The 15,423-nt window shown below is 35.0% G+C and overlaps 1 protein-coding gene and 1 pseudogene across 3 annotated transcripts in view; one reads left to right on the top strand and one right to left on the bottom strand.

Annotated features, from left to right (window-relative positions):
- The window catches only part of PHTF2 (putative homeodomain transcription factor 2), a 142,628-nt gene that overhangs the window by 118,542 nt on the left and 8,663 nt on the right, over positions 1-15,423 (bottom strand). For all 3 annotated transcript variants that reach the window (XM_037162220.2, XM_037162223.2, XM_053668928.1), the window contains one exon: positions 1,751-1,830. In XM_037162220.2, coding sequence (XP_037018115.2) covers positions 1,751-1,795 — 45 coding nt within the window. In that variant the 5' untranslated portion in view covers positions 1,796-1,830. Of the gene's footprint in view, positions 1-1,750; positions 1,831-15,423 lie in introns of those variants that run through there.
- LOC119061617 (heterogeneous nuclear ribonucleoprotein A/B-like) lies at positions 12,608-13,878 on the top strand (annotated as a pseudogene).

Below are 15,423 nucleotides of genomic sequence, written 5' to 3'. Positions count from 1 at the left end.
AGCAAAGGGTATATGACTACACTTATATTACACTCTTCCTCATTACAATTTTAGCAACAGGTTCTCTCAAGTAAACAAAATGTGTGATTACATTTTTTATATTTAAATTGTGATATCTGTTGTATTTTCTCTGGAAAATATTTTGGTTGTACACACCCAAAGTTCCTAGGTAAATGACTCTCAGATAAGAAGAGTGTCACTGTGATAACTGAATATGTGTGTCATATTTCAACCTTTGGATCCCAAGAAAAGTCAGTCAATCTAGCACATTCTACAAATGATCTTCAGTGAAGTTTTCAATGTTTAACATAAAAAGCCAAAGAGATAAAATGTTTAATAAACATTACTAACTCTCATAAGGAAACATGAAAAGTTTTCAAAGACCTATATAGCAAAATTTTTTAAATTTGTTATTTTATTGTTTTCTTTTTGAATTAATAGTATGATCGACACTTCCATTTAGTACTTCCAATTTAGTATTTTATTTGAAAAATGTGATACTGTATATCTGTGATATGTTCTACCTAGAAAAGAAATAACACATCTAAAGAGAGATAATATCCTTAGGTTTGACTAATCTTTAAAGTGTTCTAATTATCACTTACTTCCAATTCAACTAAATTTTATTTTACTTCCATTTTTAATCCTCACCAAGGATAGATATATTTATTGATTTTAGAGAGAGAGGAATGGAGAGGGGGGAGTTTGCGGGGAGCGAAAGAGTGAAAGAAAGAGAAACATCAACTCAACGTGTGAAATGCTGATTCTCTGCCTACTGTACACGCTCCAACAGAGGATCACATCTGCACCCAGGTGTACGTGCCCTGACCGATGGCACCCACAACCTTTTGGTGCACAGGATGATGCTCCAAATGGAGCCACCCAGCCAGGTCCAATTTAACTAAATTTTAAAATCGCTTGGTCTTTCCATGCATAGGAAAAGCTTTAAATATATATTTGGTTAGGAGGGACCTGAAGAATAAGAATCAAAAATGTTTTAAAATGTGAAAAAAACAAATTCACTACATACACCAAAAGTCTAAGATACTACATTTAACAATATACATTTCAAAAAGTATAAACAACACTCTTCAGGAGTAAACAGTACACTGTGTTTTTTTAAAAAAGGCATTTATTCTCTTGAATTTTATAAAGAAAATATTACATTGGTAAAGCATATTTTGAAATGTATAGGATGATACAGCTAGTTAACTGGTTATGACAATAATGCTCTAACATCAAAATAAACATTTTAATAGAATTTGAAGAATACAATCTCCAAAGGCTAATTTTACTATAAAGATTCAGTTGTTGAATTATAATTTATAAGAAACAGATTAAAACTATTCTAGCTCTTGAAATAAAATAGTTATAAAATTATAACAGCTCTGGCTAACCTAGCTTTCTTTTAAAATACCAGAAAAAATTCAATGCCTTTATAAAATGCTAATTATATTCATAATCTTAAAAATTTGGTTTACATTATGACTGAAAATAATTAGTCTAACAACTCTGAAAATGTGGATTTCAAAACGGAGAAAAAATGTTTTTAGACATCATCTCTCTAATTTATTTAGAAGTAAAATTGGCACAAGGAAAAATAATATTCCCCTTTCTATTCAAAAGATCCTTAAATCTATTGGTCATTATTTTAGGTAATTGATATAAATCCATAGTATTTACATACAAATAGAAAGCATTTTTAGAATAAAAACATTTAAGAGGTTAAAAGCTTTGATTATCCACTTACCTTTTTTTGATACCAGACTATAGCATCAGTGACTTTGGACGCCATTTATTCCACTGAAATCACACATTCGTCATTTTAAGCTGCGCAAGAGAGAGAAACATACTAATGACTTCACTTCCACCTTCTAAAAGGAAACTGAGCAACATGCGTATCTAGCACTCTGGTTACTTGCAGAGCAAAGGGTGTATGACTACACTTATATTACACTCTTCCTCATTACTATTTTAGCAACAGGTTCTCTTAAGTAAACAAAATCAGTTGCCATAATAAAAGAAGAATCTTTCTATGTGATTATAACACTTGAATTTTCTTACAAAATAGCTGAATCTTTTTTTAATTAGCTTTTTAAATAAATTTCAGAATTTCCAAGATTACACTGAAAAATTTTCATTTATAAGTTCACTTATGATAGGAATTCATTCAGTAATAGATGAATTTTGCTGTAGTTTCTGTCTAGGAACTGGTGTCAATTATTGTTGCTAAAGGATGGCTTGATAAAGATGCCAAAATTTATAATCACATTTCATTTTCCCTGATACCCAGTAAACACAAAATTGAACTAAAATCAAATAACTAGAGAAATCTAATTAATTTATATTAAATACTAAGCCAATATTATAGTTCCTTACATAGGAAAATTAACATGAAGGACTTCCCAGATATTGCAGATTGTTAATATTTAGAAATTTATCACAGGGCATTTCATAAACATCTTTTTGTGTTTGTCTAAACAGTTTTTAGATAAGAAATAATTCCTAGAGAGAATTTATTCCAGACTGATTCCAGTAATACTTTTCTAGTTGTAGAATGAGGCTGGATAGAGGGCACCTCTGGTGTGTTAGTAAGGATGAGCCTAAAGTTCAAACAAAGTTACTTTCCCCAGAACTTATTACAAACCAGGATCACTTTAAGGCCATCAGCATCTCAGGGAAATCCTGGAAGCAAAGCACCCCGATCCTAGCACATGCAGATCTGTAAATGGAGAGACTCTACCACTATACAATTTGACCAAACTCAACATAATACCAGATGTTTATAGATCATTCTTGGGCACATATCAAGATTCAAATAAAATAATTATGATCAGCAAGTCCAAATGTTGGAATGATCAACCTGTAAAACTGAAGGCAGAATTTACTTAATGCCTGTATTTTTATAGTGTTATATATCAGATTATTTTATTACCTTTCCTAAGATATTAATTCCATCTTTAACTTACCAAATTTAAGCAAACTATGTCTTGAAATTCCTGAAAAAATGCTCTATCATTTTTTATAGGAGAAGCAGAGTCCAAAGACCTGGGTTCACATACTGCCTTCCTCTATCTGGTATGTAATATAGAAGGAGTCACTTAATCTATTGGACATCAGTTGCTTTCACTTGTACAATAGGAATAACTGTACCTATCCATCTCTTGATAAGAAAAAAATTCTGAAATGTACTAAGTTCAACATAACAGCTGCTGAACAATAAGAAAGTGATACAACAGTCGGTTATAGCTGTAGATCAGCTCTGACAAAAGACTGCTCACATTTCTGTATTTCTGTTGAAATTTAGAATTAATTTCCAGGTGGCTATTTCCATGATTATCCAAAAGAGAAAAGCCAGGGACCCTAGAAACCCAGAAGTCTCCGTTTCTTATTTACACAAGAACCTTCCAATTGGCTGCCCACAGTTAATTCACAAAAGTGGATACATCTTCCTCGCAGATTGTACTGCACCCAGAACTAGCCCCATTTCAACTTCTCCTATCCTCTTTGTAACTAAAGTAGTAAATCCTTTCGAATGACTTACATCTTTCTTTCCCCTGCTTGATGTATAAAAACCCTTGCAAAACTCCAGGAATGACTAACAGGACATGTTGTCTTTCCTCCCTAGCCATGCTGGTGGTGGTTCAGACTCCATGCCCCAAACCAATCTTCTTTGTTATCTTTTTTTTTTTCTTTTGCTACCAGTTGCCTAATAAAACCCTTTAAAAAAAAAATAATTTCACCTTGAAAGTTAAAATTTTTAAAAGATTTTTACTTTTAGAGAGAAGGGGAAGGGAGGGAGAGAGGAAGAGAAACATCAATGTGTGGCTGCCACTCACACACGTCCCCTACTGGGGACCTGACCCACGACCCAGGCATGTACCCTGACTGGGAATGGAACCTGCAGCCCTTTGGTGTGCAGGCCAGCACTCAAGTCTACTGAGCCACACCAGTCAGGACGGAAGTTAAAATTTTTGTTTAACAACCTTATGTTAATACCCTTCTGTTATGTTTTTGTTTAACACCATTAGGGGTTTTGTGACACCATTAGGGATAATATAATATATATAAATATACATACAGTGAATATTCAATTGTAATTATTTTTATTATTAATGTCTTATTTTTAAAAATTCTGCGATCCAGGAGCTGGCAAGTATTTATATTTCCTCTTTTAAACATGACAAACAGTTTAGAAAAGGAATATATGCAACAGTTTTTATTGACCTTTAAGATAATAATAGCTAACTGACTATCATAAAATCACAATGTCAATTCTCAACTACATACACATGGATTATTTATATTTCAAAAGTCACCTCCACTTAAGTTTCTCAGTTAGATATGGCTACCTCCATATCTCTCAGCACAGTTTTTTTGAGGAAGCTTTCTCTTACTGACTTTAATCTCCCATTTTGGTTTTTCTGTCCTGGAGACTTCTGGCAGTGATTCATTTACCTTTATCCATATTTTATCCTAGAGGTTTTCTCCATTGATTCTGCTAGGAGACTATTCAATAAAATATTTCACGTCCATTGTACAGGATGGGCAACAGTAGGTTTACAGTTGTTCAAAAAAATACAAATTAATAAATAATAATAAAAGAATAAACTCTGTATTTTATATACTCACAACTGTAAACCTACTGCTGCCCACCCTTATACTTGTTTGTCAAGACAATCAGAACTAGTTTTCCAAACTCTCCTTCCCTCTCTCCCTACTCTGGGCCCCCAGGCCTCGCCAAATGCAAACCACAAAAAAATGACACAAAAAGTATGAGAATGCCAACTTCTCTCTTTACTGCCTTTTCACTTCACCCAATTTTTAGGGTTCTTCCAGATTATCTACCAGAAGAAGATCCTCTCTCTTAACCCCTCAGAAGTGCAAAAGCTATGCATTTCATATACAAAATGTGAAAGGATATTTTATGAACCAATCAATTAAAAGTATATGACATTTAATATATTTGGAGAACACTTCAGTGGTCACATATAAATAGTAATAATTTTTTTAAAGTGTCAATGAAAGTGAGAAAAATGCCTGCTTCAAATAAACTGATCTGAAAGATAATTTTTATATGCTTTGGTTTATACCAACTCCACTTAGAAAAATACTTCAAAAATCAATTCTAATAGTACACTAGGTATATAAAATGTTCTAAATATGTCAATTGCCTTTATTTGGATTTATAGAAATAAAAATTCAGTCACTCTTGTTTTAAAAATAAAAGAACACCTTTCATTAGTAATGGTAAAGTTTGGCCTGCAAACTAATTTAATAGTTTTTCCACTATGTCAACAACATTTCTGTGACACCAAATGGCTCATGGCTATTTTTAAACAGTTTCTACAGCATGATGAGATAGATTTCTAAATCAGACATGTGACAAAATGCACTTGAAGACATGCAAACTTCACATGAGTATTAAAAAAGTAATAAATCAACAAATGATTTTATAAATAAGATTATTTCTAAAGCTTTTCCAATTTCTTTCATTCTGACAGTTCAGAAATACAGGTTTATAATCTCTGTTATTCTAGTTCATATTATATAACTTTTAATGCTAAATTATGACATTAAAGTTAATTTACACTAAAAAAAGTAGCAAAGAAAGCTTATTGGGTGCCATGAACACAGAACCTCAATCTTTCTCCATCAACCAATAGATGGGTATTAAGGTATGGAGATGACCCAATAATAAAACTACAAAATTAACTGCAGACATAACATTTAAACCTTATTATAGACATTATTTTAATTATCTTTTTGTTTTTTTTAAATTTTGTGCAAAAATAACCAAGAGTATTTGTGAGGTATTTTTACATTTTATTTTTTTACTGCATTCACTGTAGTGACATTGGTTAATATAATTATATAGGTTTCAGGTGTACAATTCTATAATACATTTGTACAGGGTATAATCATTTGTACATGGTATTGTATGTCTATCACCATTTATCCCCCATACCCTCTTCTAATTTTCCTCTACTCCCGCCTTACTTCTGATAATCACTACACTGGTATCTGTGCCTGTGAGTCTTTTTTGTTGTTGCTTTTGTTTTTGCTTAATCCTTTCCCCTTTTTTACCCATTCTCACAACCCCATACTCTCTAACAGCTGTCAGTGTGTTTCAGTTTGTTCTCTATGGTCTGTTTCTATTTTGTTAGTTTACTTTGTTTATTAGGTTCCACATGAGTGGACATCCTTTGCTACTTGTCTTTCTCTGACTGGCTTATTTTTCACTTAGCATAATGCTGTCCAGATCCACCCATGCTGTTGCAAAGGGTAAGATTTCCTAATTTATTTTTTATGGTCGAGTAGTACTCCATTGTGTAAATGTACCACATATTTTTCACCCCCTCGTCTACTAATGGACTGGGTTGCTTCCAAATCTTGGCTATTGTAAATAACGGTGTATATATTCTTTCAAATTAGTTACTCAGGTTTCTTTAGATATATTCCCAGAAGTGGAATCACTAGCTCATAAGGCCGTTCTATTCTTTAATTTTGTGAAGTAACTCCATACCGCTTTCTACAGTGGCTGCACCAACAATGCACGAGGATTCCCTTTGCTCCACATCATTTCCAACACTTGCTGTTTGCTGATTTATTGATGACAGCCATTCTGACAGGTGTGAGGTGGTATCTCACTGTAATTTTAGTTTGGATTTCTCTGATTAGTGACAGTGAGCATCTTTCCACATGTCTAATGGCTAACTGTATGTCCTCCTTGGAGAAGTGTCTATTCAGGTACTTTGCTAAATTTTCAATTGGATTGTCTTCCTGGTATTGAGTTGTATAACTTCTTTTTAAATTTGGGGTATTAACCCTTTATTAGATATATTGTTGGTGAATATATTCTCCCACTCAGTGGACTTTCTATTTTGTTGATTGTTTGCTTTGCTATATAAAAACTTTTTAGCTTGATGTAGTCCCATTTATTTACTTTTTCTTTTGTTTTCCTTGTCCAGGAGATATATGAGAAAAAAATTGCTGTGAGATATGTCTGAGATTTCACTGTCTTTCTTCTAGGATTTTTATGGTTTAGAGTCTAACATTTAAGTCTTTAATCCACTGTTGAATTTATTCTTGCGTATGGCGTAATATGGTGTTCTAGTTTAATTTTTTGTACATACCTGTCCAGTTTTCCCAATACCATTTACTGAATAGATTACCTTTATCCCAATGTATGTTTTTGCCTCCTTTGTCAAATATTAATTGACAGTAAAGGTGTAGATTTATTTCGGGGCTCTCCATGTCTGTATTTATGCCAGAACTATGCTGTTTTAATTACTATGGCTTTGTGATATAGTTTGGTATCAGGTAGTACAATTACTCCAACTTTATTCTTCTTTCTCAAGGTTGCTGTGGCTATTTGGGGTCTTTCGTGGTTTCAAATAAATTTGTGGTTCTAGTTCTGTGAAATACACCATTGATATTTTGACAGGAATGCCTTTGAATCTATAAATGGCTTGGGTAGTATGGACATTTTAATGATGCTAATTCTTCCTATTCATTAATACAGAATATACCTCCACTTATTTTTATCTTCTTCGATTTCTTTCTTTTTAAAAAAATATTTTATTTATTATGAGAGCAATAAAGAGAGAGAGAAAAACATCAATTTGTGGTTGCCTCTCAAGTGCCCCAAGCATGTGCCCTGACAGGGAATCAAATTGGTGACCCTGAAGTTCACAGGCCAAAGCCCAATCCACTGAGCCACACCAGCCAGGGCTCAATTTCTTTCTTCAGTGTCTTATAATTTTCTGAGTACAGATCTTTTACATCTTTAGTTCAGTTTACTCATAGGTATGTTATTCTTTTTGAAGCAATTGTGACAACTAAGGGTTGTTCCCTTAGTTTCCCTTTTTGACAGTTCATTGTTGGTGTATAAAAACACAACTGATTTCTGGATATTTATTTTATATCTTGATATAGTTTACTGAATTCGTTTATCAGTCCCAGTAGGTTTTTACTTGAATCATTAGGGTTCTCTATATACAGTACATGTAACCTCCACATAATGACAGTTTTACTTCTTCCTTCCAATTTGGATGCTTTTGATTTTTTTCTTTTCGTCTGATTGCTTGAGACTAGTACTTCCAGTACTATGTTAAATAAGAGAAATGATAGAAAACATCCTTGTCTTGTTGTCAACCTTAAAGGAAATGCTTGTAGCTTTTGCCCATTGAATTTGATGTTGACTGTGGGTTTGTCTTATATGACCTTTGTTATGTTGAGGTATGTTCCCTGTCTTCCCACTTTGCTGAGAGTTTTGATCATAAATGGGTGCTGGATTTTATTAAATGCTTCTTTTGCATCTATTGATATGATCACATGGTTTTACCCTTCATTTTGTTTATGTGGTATGTCACATTTATTGACTTGCAGGTATTGTAACAACCTTCAATCCAAATAAATCCCATTTGATCATGGTATATGATCTTTTTAATGTATTGCTGGATCTGGTTTGCTAATATTTTGTTGAAGATTTTAGCATCTATGTTCATCAGGAATATTGTCCTATAATTTTCTTTTTTTGTAGTGTCTTTATCTAAGTTTAGAATTAGGATAATGCTGGCTTCATAAAATAAGCCTATGGGTAATTCTCTCTTTGACACTGCTTTAATCTTCATACCTTGTCAAAACATCTGAAATTGTTCTTTACAATGCAAAGTTCACATGAAATGCATTTATGATCTCAAAGACCAGGCCAGAGGGAAAAGATGCCTACAAAGATATAGTATGTTAAGTCTGCCTTACAGAACTTCACTACAAATAGAGGGGTATTCTTTGCACAACCGTAACAACAGATATCATCAGGTTTGTAACCATTCCCTACGTCAAAAAAAATCACTATCAAATAATACACATTATGTTGCAAAATACTTCTCTCGAGTTATTCTGAAACAAGTTTCTGTTCCACCATGATTTACACTATGCTCAGAAAACAATTTATGTCCACTTCTGACAGTTTGCCGGTGCTCCACTCTTTCATCCTTCTAACTCAGATCAAATACAACTTCTTCTAAGATGAAGTTTTCTATAACTGTTTATTTGGACTAAAAAATGTTGAAGCCTGATGTCTGTTTCAGCACTGACCTGTAGTGATAAATCCTGCATTTAAAATAAAATGCAAAGTATTACAGACATACATGTTATTCGATCATATGTAAAAACTCTTAAGCAAAGAAAGAGGCATCTTTCTTCCTTCATGTCTCACTAAGTACCCAGTAAATTATAACATGCAGTAGAGGAACTAGAGTAGAGAAAAAATAAAGACTAAGCATCAGGAGAATTAGGTTCTAGATTCAAATTCTGACACCAAGAGCTATGTGCTTTTGAATAAGTTACTGAGTTCTCTCAGACTCAATTCTCAACAGTACCGCCTAGCCAAACAATACACAACTCAACAAAGGTGAAATAAATAACAGTATGAATAATGTACAGAGTTCCTCTGACTTTCTTTAGTAATGTACCCCAAAACATTAATATTAGTGAAATCAGGTTTATATTTATGGAATGTAACAGAGAAAACCATTAGACAAAATGAATAATATATTATTAAAAGAAGTTTCTGTAACTCTCCTCAGGCTCTCAACGAGTTGTTATCATTAACAACCGTCGTATCGCTCCCTACTGCCGTTAGAATTGTATTTAGATTCCACCTTTCAGAACTGTATTTAGAACACCTAAAATTTCATCCCAACCTACTTACCCAACCATCTTTGCCCACCATCTTCTCATACCTACTATGTTTCAACTATACCACATTTTCTACACTTTTCTACCTGTGTCAAAGTGAATATTTCTTCTCTTTTGAAAGCAGGGGGATTTCAAAAATACTTCCTAAATTCTACTTTCTCTACAAGTTTCTTCAAAATTCCTTCACTAAAAATTTCTCATCCTTTTTTGTGTTTCCATTACATATATGTTCTGTTCTGTACAGACTTTTGTGTACTTGTCCATATGTGTGCCCTCACCCCTATCCCTAGTTTCTTAAAGAGCAATTTAATGTCTTCACTATCTCTGCGTTCACAGTTTTGTGTATATACTCTGACTCTTGAACAGTGTAGGAGTAAAGGGTGCTCACCTGTCTCCCATCAAAAATTCATGTATAACTTCTGACTCCTCCCCCAAAGTTAAGTGGTCCCTCTGTATATGCAGGGAGGAGAGATTGGTTCCAGGACCCTCACAGATACCAAAATCTACATATCCTCAAGTCCGTTACATAAAATGGCATAGAACAATGTTGACCCTCCATATCTGCCAATTCTGAACTGCTGATTGAAAATACTATCTTAGATCTGCAGTTGGTTGAATTTGCAAATGTGAAACCTGGGAACATGGAGAGCCAAATATATATTTATTGAAAAAAATCTGGGTATAACTGGACTGATATTTCAAACCCATGGTGTTAAGGGTCAACTGTATTAAACACAATGCTCACAAACCAAGTAAAAATTTCCCAACCAAAGCACCATCAAAGAGGAATGAATTTAAGGACCAGAACTGAGAATTCTACCAGTCCAACTCCTATACTACCCCAACATGAACATAAACACAGAAACCATACTCTTTCCTAGAACTAAAATGTATAAATATATTATGAAGTATATTAACAAGGCTGATTTATTTAATGACATATGACTCAATCAACCAATATATAGTGATTTGCAAACCTAAAAAGTACAATGAAGAGAGTTAAGGTCAAACCTGCCAAGTCTAGTCTAAATCCATTCTCAAATGCTAAAGTTAAATATAACTCAGTTGCCTCCTCCACAGCTAAAATCAGCAATTTTTAGACTTCAGAAACTGGAAATAAAGCTGTTCTGCCCTTAAAAAGGTAATAAATGCTAATATTCGAATCACATTTTTTTCATATTGATAATTAAATCAGAAAAGTGAAAACTCTCATAAGGGAGTGGTCCTTCCTTACCTACAGAAAATATGTTCCAAAACCCTTAGTGAGTGCCTAAAACCACAAATAGTACTAAACCTTATATATACTATATTTCTTCCATATATCAATACCTATCATAAAGTTTAACTTATAAATTAGGTACAGTAAGAGATTAAAAACAGTAACTAGTAATCAAATAGAATGATTATAACAATATACTGTAATAAAAGTCATGCACATGCCTTTGGGCCATTATTAAGTAAAAAAAGGGTATCCTGAACACAGGTGCACGATGATACCAGGATAGTCAACCTGGTAACTGAGATAGTTCCTAAGTGACTACCAGGCCAGGCCTGTGAACACAATGGACGAAGGGATGATTTCTCCCCTGAAGGCAGCACCCATGCTACCCAGAATGACGAGCCATTTAAAACTTGTGAGTTATTTACTTCTGAAATTTTCCATGTACTATTTTCAAGCTGCAGTTGACCACAGGTAACCAAAAGCCATGGGAAGCTAAATCGTGGATAAGAGAGAAGGGAGAGCTACTGTACTAGTTTCAGGTATAGTACTTTCTAATCATGTAACCTATACAGAGTTACAATTTCTTGGAAAGTTTTTAATTCTTCATGTGGAATGAGGATATTATTTCATGGAAATGCCATGAAGAATAAAGACCACACACTATTTGTTTAAAGTTGTTCAGTCAAATTCGTAGAGATAGAAAGTAGAAAAGTAGATACTTGGATCTGAGAGCAGGAAAAAAAGAAGAGTTGTTTAATGGGCATAAGTTTCATATTTGCACAATGGAAAAGTTGTGGAGGGCTCTTTCGCAACAACGTGAATATACTTAATACTACTTAAGTGTATATTTGTAAATGGTTACGATGATAAATTTTGTGCTACGTGTTTTTTACCACAATTTAAGAATACCTGGTTATTACGGATTCCATATATTCAGTAAAGAAAACATAAGCATGTTAAAAAGTGATAGGGAAGATATAAACAAGATTCAAATATAACTTGTAGAGATGAACGATACAATGTCTGTTAAAAAATACATTTGATGAAACTAAGAGCAGATGCGAAACTGGTAGAAGAAAAGGTTACTAATCTTAAGTACATAATAATAATCTATATCCAAACTGAAACAAGGAGGGAAAAGAAGATGACTTAAAGAGTAATAAATAGCATCAGTTGGCAGTGGGACAATATGCAGTAGCCTAATATCTGTATAACTAAAATACCAGAATGAGAGGGCAGAGTAAAAGAAGAGAGAACTTTTTGAAGAAATAATGGCCATTTTCTAAGTTTGATAAAAATGATAAATCCATAAACCCAAGAAGCTCAAAAAACTTCAAACATAACATAAAGCTACACCAAAGCATATCATAATAAAAGTGCTTAAAACCAGTGTTGGAGAGATTATCTTAAAAGTAGCCAGCTAAAAAGTCAATTTCAATATAAGGAAATAAAGATAACAGTAGATTGCGCAGCTTGCCTGGCGGACCCTAGGTGCCGGATCTCGGCGGCCCGGGCTCTGCCACTGCCAGCCGGGCGGCCTCGGTTTGTGAGACTTATTGGAGCCCACCTTCCTCCTCTGGGGAACGGGAGAGGCCGAGGCTATCAAAACTGGGACTGGGCCGTTGGAACGAGAGACTGCGGCCTGACAGAACAGAGGGAGCCGCTGCGCCCCGGTCTACCATGTCGGAAGCGGGTGAGGAGCAGCTAATGGAGACAACGGGTGCCACCGAGAACGGGCATGAGGCCGACCGGCCCCGGGGGGGGGGGGCTCTGGAGGCTGGAGTGCGGCTCCCCCAGCCGTCACCCAGACCAGCGCCGAGGGCGACCAGATCAACGCCAGCAGGACCGAGGACGACGCAGAAAAAATGTTCGTTGGTGGCCTGAGCTGGGATACCAGCAAAAACGACCTGAAGGATTATTTTTCCAAATTTGGAGAGGTCGTTGACTGTACAATAAAAATGGATCCCAACACTGGCCGGTCAAGAGGGTTTGGGTTTATCTCTTCGAAGATGCAGCCAGTGTTGGAGAAGGTCCTAGATCAGAAGGAGCACAGGCTGGGCGGTCGTGTCACTGACCCCAAAAAGGCCATGGCCATGAAGAAGGAACCTGTAAAGAAAATTTTTGTGGGGGGTCTGAATCCAGAAGCCACTGAGGAGGAAATCAGAGAGTACTTCGGGGAGTTTGGGGAGATCGAGGCCATTGATCTTCCAATGGATTCAAAGTCACACAAAAGACTAGGCTTTGTTTTCATCACCTTTATAGAAGCGGAGGAACCTGTGAGGAAGGCTCTAGAGAAAAAGTTCCACACCACTGGTGCAAGTAAGTGTGCAATCAAGGTGGCTCTGCCCAGAAAGCTCTGTCAGCAGTAGCAAGGCTCTGGCCGTGGTAAACCGGCAGCTGAGCAAGCGGAAGTGGTGGTGGTGTGGTGGCGGCGGTGGAGCTGCTATCATTGTTTTTCTTTTTTTGTATTTTATTTTACTATTTTATTTTTAAAATATATTTTATTGATTATGCCATTACAGTTGTTCTATTCCCCCCTTCATTCCCCTCCACCCTGCACAACCCCTCCCCATCATTCCCCCCTTTAGTTTATGACCAGGTGTCTCAAGTTCTTTAGATTCTATATTTCCCATACTACTCTTGCCCTCCCCCCTATTTTCTACCTACTGTCTATGCTACTTATTCTCTGTATCTTCTCCCCTCTTCTCCTCCTCCCACTCCCCTGTTGCTAACCCTCCATGTGATCTTCATTTCTATGGTTCTGCTCCTGATCTAGTTGTCCTCTTAGTTTGCTTTTGTTTTAGGTGTGGTTCTTAATAACTGTGAGTTTGCTGTCCTTTCACTGTTCATCTTTTTTATCATTGTTATTCTTGTCCCTAGGCCAGGGTAGTACGAATTACGGGAACAGCCAGAGACTCGGTGGCCATCAGAGTAACTACAAGCTATACTGAGGCTTCTGCAGGAGTGCCCAAGTGACCGTACATGCTTTGTTTGGGTATTGAGTGAACACAAACAATTATGTACCAAATTTAACTTGGCATACTTTCTATAGCTTGTTCCATGTGCATCTTATTTAAAATTTCCCCCCTGGAAATCACTTTCCTGTTGACTATTTTCAGAGCTCTAGTTGTTTAGGCACCATGTGATGTCTCAGAGACCAGAGCTGCATTGTGGGCTGATTATATGACCGGCTTACCCCAAACCAAGTGGGAGGGTCTGTTTCCTGTGGCTGCTCTGCAGCCTGGACCTGTAGACCCTGGTTGTAAAGAGGTCTATCTTAGGAAACCAGTGTCACCTTTGTTCACCTTTTAATTTTATATTATTTGTGTTAGACATTTCCTGTATTGGAAGTATTAATTTTACTGTACTTTTTGGTACCTTTGGGGAATCTAATGTATTGTAAGGTATTTTACATGTGTCCTGATTTTGCCATGACCTGGTTATTGAAGCAACCCAAGCTTTTGAAATAAAAATGTAAAAACCAAAAAAAAAAAAAGAGAGATAACAGTAGATTGCATGTTGGAAAAATGCAAATGAGAACACAGTGAAGCAATTATCACTGGTCCTGAAAGAAAAAATACATATATATCTAAAGTTCTATACTCAGCAAAAACGTATTTTAAAAATGAAGTCAATAAAAGATTTTTTTCAGACATACAAAAGCTCAAAGAACTCATCAGCAGTAGTTTAGCACTATAATAAATGCTAAATGCTAAAGGAAGAATACAAGGCAGAAGGAAAATGATAGATGGAACAAGAATTCCAAAGGAGTAAAAAGCCTTGAAAGTGATAAAAATGTGGTTAAATTTAAGAGCCTTTATTCCAAAAAGTATTTTTAAATGCATTTAAAAGATGATTGCATTTTTAAAACTAAGAAAACAAAGTATGTTGTGGGTTTTATACCATATGTAAAACTAAAATGTATGACAATTAGCACAGAGGTTGAGAGGAGGAAATAAAAGTATACTGTAATAAGGTTCTTACAGGATATGTGAAGTAGACTGTGATAAGTTAAAGATATATATAGCCACTATAAACAAACAATGCCCCCAAAAGAGTTAAATAAATAAGCCAATAAAGAAGTGTCATAAAAATGTTCAAATATCACCAGAAAAGGCAAAGAACAGATGGGACAAACAACAAACAAATAGCAAGGTAGTAGATTTAGACCCAACAATATCAATAATTACATTAAATGTAAATGGTCTAAATTAAAAGAGATTAGGAAACTGAATTTAAAAAGTGAGATCCAACTATACACTACTGACCAAAAATCCACTTTATAAACACACAAATAGGAAAAAAGTAAAAGGATGGAAAGATATATACCATGTGAATACTATTCAAAAGAAAGCAGGAATGTCAATACTGACAAAGTAGATTTCAGAGTAAAGCATGTCACCAGAGATAGAGTCATTTCACAATGATAAAGGAATCTAATTCATCAAGAGATAACAACCCTAAATATTCATGTATCCAGTAATGGGACTTCAAAA

Source organism: Artibeus jamaicensis, unplaced genomic scaffold, assembly GCF_021234435.1.
Source record: "Artibeus jamaicensis isolate MK-2021 breed Jamaican fruit bat unplaced genomic scaffold, CSHL_Jam_final contig_518, whole genome shotgun sequence".
Taxonomy (NCBI): domain Eukaryota; kingdom Metazoa; phylum Chordata; class Mammalia; order Chiroptera; family Phyllostomidae; genus Artibeus; species Artibeus jamaicensis.
This window is presented reverse-complemented; position numbering and strand designations above follow the sequence as displayed.